Here is a 9,737-nt window from a genome sequence, read left to right as displayed (position 1 = left end):
GGCCAGTGAAAGTCCTCACCACAACAAGCTATTAGATATAGACTTTAATAATCTTATTTGCTGTCTAATTCTCTCGCAATTGAGATTGATTGTTTTAGCAGAGACAGTAAGTACTCTAAATTTTTACACACACATTTAGCAAATGTGCAAATAAAAAAACTGTTTCTTTAACATGTAAGAAGTGTGATGAAAATGGCACCACAGCTCAGGTTGCAGGACTCACATGGATCTCAAATTTCCATCCGCTTACAGCCTCATCAGTCAGTATTTTCGTAAAGGATATTGTCAGGCCATCTCTGAAAAACCTCTGGCATGCTTCACACTTGACATCAAGACCTTGAGATAAAAACGAAAGAAAGGCCAACATGAGGCTGACATTTACAGAAACTGAAGAATTCATTTGGGAGCAAAAGTGAAAGTTAACAAGAGAGAAAAAGAGCCAACTTACACAAACAAAACGGCAAAGAATTGCGAAACTCAGCAGTAATGTTTATTGTAAATATTGTAAATATTAAACGACGACAGGAATATTACCTTTTTTACAAAGATCTATAGCAGCTTCAAGAAGAACTTCTAATTCGCCCTTTGGCAAAACTGGAACAACCCAACGAGGTCTGTGCATGAAAGTAAAGAAAAAGTGGTTTTAACTCAAGTCTGGTTAAAATACAGACATCATCTGATCAATTAAGAAATAGAAACCTACCTGTTGATCATGTCATCCAGCTTGGCCAGTTCAGTGTGGGGAAAAGCTGGCTCCTCCTCCTCCAGGGGAGCGGGACTGTCCCCCTGACCCTGGTCATCTGGAGGGCTCACTGGGGAGTTCTCATTGGATGAGTTGGGAGAGGATGTCTGTAATGAACATGGGTCAGCGGATTAGGAAATAATATGGCATGTCTCAAACATACAACTAACATAACTACCATATTGTTGTTTGTTTTTTATTGTTGCAGGCAGAAACCTCAAATCTCCATATTTTGTGATTTTTTTCCCATAAATGATTAATATTGGTCGGCCTCCATGTTTGTCAAATGGCAATGAAAAGTAATAAAGAGCGTGTCAATTTGTGTTTATTTTAAAAAATATGTTCTTTTTCCCATTTATTGAAAAGTTGTGGTTCTGAAGATACAACGTTTCCATCCAACAGCAACTATAGCATAGTATATATTTATATGGGGTAAGGCTTGATATTATCTATTAAGACTACAATCATCAACCTAAATATAACAGGATCACCCAAAATGCAGCCTTTCTGAGTCATGTTTCTGAGATTTACTTGTAATTTCAAAGGAACAGGGACAGAATTTAAACAGGGTCAATAATTACCTACATACATAAAACAAAAACATTAGACATAGTTAAACTGCTCTAAAGGTTCTACCCAGAATCAAAGAATCCTTCTCATAAGCAGGCACAACGTATATATATGTGTGCCCGTGCAAGGGATTAAAAAGAATGAGAGAGTAAGGAAGATAAAGCGGCCTTAAGATGCTCCAAGTCAATTTCCTGTAGTGTGTCAATGGATGCATGTGGGCTGAAGCTCTGCTGGTAGATCTGAATGGAGCCTGCGGAACTTGGGAAATGTGGGGGTGTGCTGGAAAAAGCTCCTTCTGCTTGGCTGACCTACATAGCCAGTTTGCTTCTCACGTCTAGGCGCTACACATCTCTAACCAACTGGTGTGCCTTTCTCTGCCAGGCGCCTCATCCTCATTGATTCGTCCCTTTTAACATGCGCTCGGGGTGAGCACAGGTGTAACAGATAACACTGCTGCAGTCTATCCCCGGAGAATGGAACAATTGCCCTCTGCAACATAATCAAAGAGAGCCTCTCGCCTTTTCTTTTGCTATAATGCTGCTGTTTCAATTCTTTGACCGCACATGCATCAAAGCATTGTTAAACCGTTATTCAATCAGAAATGAAATAAAGCCCAAGCTACACTTGCTGCTGGGAAATCCAATGCTAAGATAGGCAGGCAAAGGCCATAACCTCATGAGTTGCAGGCGATTCATCTGACAATAATAGTGACCTCATAACAGACCTAAAGTTTGGTGATTCAACTTAAAAAAAGGTTTCTAGACAATGCAAAGATTTAAAGCTTCACTGAGTCAGGCTGCCTATCTGGTGCACTTTAGGGGCTTATTTGGACCAAAATGCCAACAGGAAGAAACCATCTGAGAACATGCAAAGTGGCAATTATTCAAATAAAGGAACATCATTTACCAACAAACAGTTGTATTAAAATATACTCTCTCATCATCTTTACTCACCCTCTTGACTTTTCAAACTTGTTCTATTTTGAAGAGTGATACCCATTTACTTCTAGTGTATGGACACAAACCAATGCGAGGCAATGGGTACTGCCGTTGTTTGGTTATCTTATTTTGTATTCCGTAGAATAAAGAAAGCCATGCAGCTTTGAAATGACAAGAGGGTGTCAGGGTGAGTAAAGGTCTTTGCACATACAGTCCGAAATTTTCGTATGCGTTTTCTCGTATTTTGCCTCTTTTTTTTACCGTGTCTCCGAATTGTCCAAACGCCTCTCAAACTGCTTGCTACGGATGCGAAAAAGAAGAAAATCGAACCCAGTGCGAATTTGTTTATGACGGATGAAAATATCAGAGGCAGTGTGTAACTGTGATTGAGTGAGTTCGTATTTATTTTTTAAAGAGTGGAAATTTCGGACGCAAATTTTGGACTCAATGTGCAATGGCCTTAAATGATGACAGAATTTTTTGTTTTGGGTTAACTATCCCTTTAAAAACGAAAATTATGTCAAAAACTGTCAAAATCAGAATTTCTGTACCTTCAAAAATAATAATTAAATCTCAATCATGACCGTTTGCATCTAGTAGTGTACAAGAATGTTATAGTCATTCAATCATACAAACAAGGAAATGCAATTGCAGATTATTATATCAAATATAAACACTTTTTTTATTGACAAACATCATGAGCACATGCCCCAAAAACATTGATATGAAACAGGGGTACTGATTATGAGGGGGTTACAGATATATTTCTGGAAGTCAGTGAACTGTCTAGCTATACAATCATTGTAGTATAAAATCTTCGGTGGCAACAGAAAAATATGAATTTTGATTGGGATTGAAAGATGGAAAGAGGACATCCAATGCACCACTGACCTGGTTCTGGGGCAGGGGAGGCTGGGACTGGCCATCCGGAGCCTGGCCCTGACCATCATTCCCTCCCACAGGGGAGCCACGGGTCGTGGCCGTCATACTCGACACGGGGCAGATCTTTGCAATCTTGTCTGCTTATGTCGCTGGTACACCGGAAGAAATCAGTGTCTCCTCAGGAGCGACGGAGAACCGGCACACTTCTGAAAGTGAAAGCACCACCTGGGGGACTGGATATGTTGCAGAGACCATTGCATAACCTGAAAAAATAACCATACTGATGTCAGTATTTTTAGTCTGGGTTTCCACACTTTTTGACAAGCAAACTTTTATGAATAGTTTCAAGAGATCACACTCACAAAGCAATTTATTGTTGATTTCTAGCTCAAATGTGAATGTAGAGCATTACATAACCAGGAAAAAATATTCATACACATTTTTAGTACAGATCTCGTTATTGTTATATTTATTTTACATTATACGGCATGTTATGATTCCTGGAGGCTGTTCATAGTATACAAAACAGGTTTGATTAGTACATAAATACAACGCCAAAAGAGCAGTATAAACAGCATACACCAAAACTACTGATATGTTACATAAACATTTAATTATTTGCAACAATTAACTTTTTTTAAAGATAAGAGCAGCTAAGTATAGTAAGTTACAATATGATCAATAATTCTACAAAGGTTGTAAAATTTGAACAAAACATTTCTGTATGTAAAAACCCCTGAACAAACCCTAAATCATTGTTTTTTTTTTATGCTCTCACAGAATTGAGAAAGTACCTTCTTGTGGTTGTTTGTAATGAGTAAAACATTCTATGTGGTTAAAAAAAATAAAAAAGACAAAACCAAGCCCACACTAAACAAATTTTAAATCCATCCAACATAAACAGTCAGACAAAAAAATAAACTGACTTATCTGTATTCTATAAAACAAAGCATCTTTGCCATTGATTGACAGCATCCCATATTAAAGTCAGTCTATTGCATCATTTTGAACTGGAACAACATTATACATTTTAAAGATCTGAACATTCGAATTTAACAAATTAACTATTTGATATGAACAAATGATTTAAAAATTAATTTAAATGAACGATTCAACTAAAGAAATCCCTTAATAAGGTGCATACTTTCCAAGTAAATTACGAATACATACAATTAAAATTCCTTGTTAATATACAAACACATAGCATTAGATTCCCCTGCTGCTTAATTTCTATTAAATCACTTCTATCGACTACATATATTAGGCCTACACTGCAAAAATCTTGCACTGTAATAATTACACATGTTCACTTTTACCATAATAACCACTACATGCCCAAGATGTGGCTTACAGAGTTATAATGTACAGGGAGGAAAGCAATCCAGACGGTGGAAATAAATCTCAGAAAAGTGCATAACAAACGAAGAGGTGACATCGGATGTGTCAAAATACCGTGCTACCCCAAAAAACCCGGCATCAGTGCACCCAAAAATGCTGTCTAGATAAATAGCTCACTATGATTTGACATTTAACCACTTTGAACGTTACAAACGCGCCCACGGTGTCCAAAAACGATGTCTGGGTGGGCAGCACACAGATTTTGAGACACAGCCATTATGCATTGGGCCTAGTTTGAAACTGTGGTAGTTCAGGCCTGTTTCCTCTTCCAAACAAAATCTGAATAATACCAGGTTTATCGATCTTACTAACCATACTTAACACCTTGATATAACTCCATAGCTTTCAAAGACATCATTTCTCTACATTCATTCTTTTACAACCAAAAAAATAAAAGCGAAACTGAATGTAAATACAGCAGCTAAACCCAACCTTACAGGCTAACGTGCTAACGGCTAACAGCTGTGTTCCAGCAAAACACAATAATCTCATGACAGTAAACGTAAAGCTGTTAACACGTCAAAACACACATTTTAAATACCATACAGGTCAATATTAAACCCAACAGCCTTCAAAAACGAACGAATTCAACTGGTGTCAAAAACAGACGACCTGCCCACGTCAAAACCACTTGTTTCCAGTTTAGCAACACACAGCAACCTCCCCGATCCGAGGTATTATTTTTAAATGCTATTTGCATTAAACATAAGATCAGAGCGACTGAGCTGATAAACTGGGAAATGGCTGCATATATATTAGCGGTGACAAATGACGGGACACCCTAAAATTCGTTAATGGAGATGTTCAAGCTAAGCTAACGTTATGTGAGCACTGACTTGCAACTCATCTGCTATTAGCCGCTAGCTTCCCTTAGCTTCACACACAAACCCACTTACCAAGAATCAAACTGGATCTTTCCTCCATACGACCCCAGATTTAATCATTTAAGTGCTGTTAAATATTTACTCCGCCGTGTGCATACGCTTGGCTGTCTCGATTATAAATAACACGGCCGTCTTGCGATCAGGTCATTGGTTTATTGTCTGCTGTCGGGTGTTTTTCCTGCGTCACCAGCATCGACTGCTGCTGCCCCCCTCCCTTAACTGCCTCCAGCCGCTCTCTCTCTCCTATGTCAGGCTGCTAGAGACCCGTCACCGTACTATGGATGGAAGTAATGAGAAGTATATCCGTGCACGAACGACTTGGACGTGACGCTACTGGGCATGCGTAGTTTGGAGGGACAGTTCGCCTACCTGACACCTGATTTTGTGATAACAGACACCGTGAACATACTTACTGCACACTTCAATTGTAGCCTACTGCGATAAAAAGGAAGCAGTGCTCAAACCGGTTGTACATGACATGATTTGTGCTTTTAAGACTGGCTGGATGCTTGAAAGCTAATGAATCAACAACAACAACAACAAAAAAACAAAATCTATATATTGATAAAATCATTGCACTTTAAAAAATCGAACATTATTATTGCAACTGGATTTTGTCCCCTGACCCATAAGTTTGGGCAACAGCTCTGTGTACATACAGAATAGTGTTGTTTAAAATGTATGTAGCAATATGGACTGATATTGTGCTATACACTGTAAACTGCCTATTATGTTAATGTAGCCTATGCTAATAGTGAGTGAGACAAAAAAAAACATTAGGCCTATTCCTCAATACAAAATGGCTATTATGCTGTTTAACTATACTTTTTCTCATGATCCAACTATAATAAATGATAGAGGCTATTAATACTTTAGGATCATTCATTGAAAATCAAAGGTCAAGTCGAGCACATTACATTGTAGAATATAGTGTTTTTCAGGAATGCTCTTGCTGTAGGCCTACTTCACAATTTGACAAATTTAGTAGGTCATTCAGGTATTTTATTCTGTATACAGAACTCTTGCAGTATTTTTACACAAATAGTAAATCAAAACCTGTTTCTGTTTTGAAAATCTGTTTTGAAGACATCAAAATATAGCCCTTATAACAACCAGTTGCATTAGACAAAAAAAGTTATTTTTTTTAAATTCTCCCAGTCAGTCTACAGTGATGTGGATGAATGCTACATGCACAAGCAACATGAATAACACAAAGCCTCTCAGTTTAACAATGTCTGCATGAATAGGGCTTGACCCCAACAGCCCATCTGAGGCAAACAACTGACTACTACTCAAAAGCTTTTTTGTATTTTGCAGACGAGACCTCAGGCTGATGTGGTGGTCTCTGTCCAATGTAAAGAGTAGAAAGAGTGTAATTTAGTCACCTGACTAAAAGAGGAAAGCACCTTAAGACTGGAGTTAAGATTTGTTCCTTTATTATTTAACCATACATAAAATTCATTTAAAAAGACAACACTAAACATTAAAGATGTTTAAATGTTACTTTATTTAAAATGAAAAATCAATTGGAGCTTAGTTCAATATCAAGTCATATAAAAAAACTTCTATATGGCTAAGAGTTTATATTTAAGCATAATGTGAATAATATTATCAAGCATAACAAAAATGTCATTCATATAGCCTACACAGTAAAAATAAAAGGTGCCTCAAATATCCTGTTGTGTACTCAAAGAACCTTAAACTGTATTTTAAGTGCTCCAGAGCTCTTTTTCTCAATAAAGGGTTATGGTGGAACCATCTATAGTCTTTGTGGTTCTTCCAGGAACCTAGAAGATTCTTGAATAACCCCATATTCAGTTGTGAAGTTCTGGAGTCACCTTTTCACTACACTGGGACCTCAAAGTGCTTTGCGGGTTATTGAAGGAACTCAAATTCTAAAAAATGGTTCTTGTAAGATCTGTAAACTTGTAAGTGGTTCCTGGAGAATCTCTCTTGTACAAGACAGTATCTAGAGGAACCCCACAAAATTCTGCATGAAATAGGGATTTTTAGTGTCTGATCATTTTGATGTTTTATGAGAATAAGAATAGTCCAAAGTTTGGTTTTTGGCCCCTGCTAAGTGAACACACATTTTAAAATCATGCACATGATTAGAAAAGGCTAAATGTTATTTAGAAAAATTTCAGCAAGCTTTTTGATTATTTTATATTTCTTACTATTTGTATTATATGATTAATTATATTAATATATTATAAATAAACATTTTTATTCTATAAGTAGATCCTAAGTCACTGAAATCTTTTGAAAATGTAAACGTTGTTGTGCTTTCCATCCAAACAAACTGCAGCTGCTCTGTGTGTTTATTGTGCAGTCTCGCCCTCCACAGTACTGTGGCGCTGTTGGCCCAATGTCGCAGCGTCAAGGCATGTGCCATGTGGCGCTTTCGTTAGTATGTGTGTTTAACTTTTTCCAGCTCTGCGCAGACCGATCACCTTATGACAAAAAGCATGCGGACTTAGAATAACATCTCTAAAGCATACAGAGCAGTCAGTTCACAAATAGCTCTCACTGTGCTTTGATGTCGCCGATCCGTCTGCGATCAAACATCAGTGGCACGAGTGTTCACCGGTGTTGTTCCGCTCGCGCGACAGGCGGGAATTCAAAATAACGGATCGCAACAACCTCTCGACTGTCCCATTGGATGTAAGTAAAGTCAAAATATATAAATAACTTAAATATACTAACTATATACTATTTATATAAATGTATACTCTGACACGTCTAATTGTATGGCCGCTTTTGGCTGTTTAAACCATTTATTTACACAGTGTAGGCAGCGCATGTTTTAGCCGAGATGCTAACGAATATAAGTTAAGATGAAGCTTGTGGGGCTAACGTTAAATGGGTAACGTTAGTGTTAAATGACAAACAATGACTTTTAGCCACTTTTAGCTATTATGTTCACTTTTAGTGAATGTATAGCTCTTTTTTAACTTATTGATGTTTGTGTTGAATGGTTTTCCCACCCATGTTACATAAATTGTCTGTAATTAAATATTTTTATCATTCAGTTCTGTTTTTATCCTTTTAACTCAGAATTTTCAGTATTTTCCAGTTGAGCAGCAAAAAAATGTAAGTATTATATTTATTGTGATATTTTCATTATTATGTTATTTGTTATATTTGCACATGTAAAAATACTCATTGACAATGGAAAATCTGAATAAAGTGGATTATTACAGTTGTTGCTATAAATAGCCTATTGTACTCCTTAACCATAGACCAAAACAGTGACTTCCAGGCAGGGCCGTATTAAGACCTCCATGGGGCCCGGGGCTATGAATCACCACAGGCCCCCCATAGAACGTGGAACGCATCTCTGCGCTTAAAAATGCGAATTCAGCGCTCAGGAATGTCTTTTAAAGGCACAAAGCAGAACGAGAAGGTCTCGAGACTATTTATAACAAAACAAAACAGTTGCTGTACGAACTATATGGCAAGAAATAATAATTAACGACTTACACAAAGAGATCAACATGAGTCATGACAAAAACCTTACTTCAAGCATTCAAAATAACGGCTGTCAATTCTATAATATTCCAATAAAAAAATCAGTTTATCTTAAAAAGTTTTTTCCTGCTTTTGATGTAGGAAAAGTGCGTGATAATGCAGTAGGGTTTCAATCTTCAGCTGGCTGGCAGGAGTCTGCCACGTGACCCGGCACTCCCGACACTGGCAGGTACCATGGCCCGGCACTCAGCTAAACAGAGCCAGAAGATGCAGACTTTAACGCGTTCTCGCAGCTCTTATAAATACAAATTAAATATTTTTTTATTCTGCATTTGTTCGTATGGATGTCTTCTTGTGCATGCACAGCATTTTGTGTGGAATTTTTGCATTTTAAAGCACTCAAAGTACGGTGAGAACAACTGGCAGGTGGCAGTTGCACTGTCAGCTAAAAAACCACTGGCTTTCACACGTTCCCACAGCTCTCCTGCATAGAAATTATTTATTCTGCATGCATGAATGCTTGCACTACAGGCTTCCTGCTAAGAAGAAATGTCAGATAAAAATTGTTGAGACTTCTACAGTGTAACAGTTCATTGGTCAAAACACAGTTCTTTGAAACTATGAAATTTAAAAAGTGCGTTAAGTGTTCGTTTTTACCGGACTGTAGTTTTATGACATAATAAAATATGTTATTGCTGTGAATGTAAATATTTTATCTGGTCCATTAAGATTATGCTATAGGCATTAAAATAGTCTGTTAAAAATGTTTGTTTTTTGCTAAAATTATTGGCCGTGTCTCACTATTTTACTTGGGTTATACATTTTTGTTAAATAATGTTTCTGTGGCTCAGT

At 37.3% G+C, this 9,737-nt stretch overlaps 1 protein-coding gene across 1 annotated transcript; it reads right to left on the bottom strand.

Annotated features, from left to right (window-relative positions):
- Positions 1-205: 205 nt before the first annotated feature.
- Positions 206-5,783, bottom strand: LOC130555291 (probable ubiquitin carboxyl-terminal hydrolase FAF-X). Its single transcript, XM_057335389.1, has 5 exons — positions 5,427-5,783; positions 3,142-3,395; positions 704-849; positions 535-614; positions 206-336 (listed from the first exon to the last, which is right to left on the bottom strand). The coding sequence occupies exons 2-5, from the start codon at positions 3,235-3,237 to the stop codon at positions 206-208; spliced, it is 453 nt and encodes a 150-aa protein (XP_057191372.1). The 5' UTR covers positions 3,238-3,395; positions 5,427-5,783.
- Positions 5,784-9,737: the final 3,954 nt, after the last annotated feature.

Source organism: Triplophysa rosa, linkage group LG6, assembly GCF_024868665.1.
Source record: "Triplophysa rosa linkage group LG6, Trosa_1v2, whole genome shotgun sequence".
In the NCBI taxonomy this organism is placed as follows: domain Eukaryota; kingdom Metazoa; phylum Chordata; class Actinopteri; order Cypriniformes; family Nemacheilidae; genus Triplophysa; species Triplophysa rosa.
This window is presented reverse-complemented; position numbering and strand designations above follow the sequence as displayed.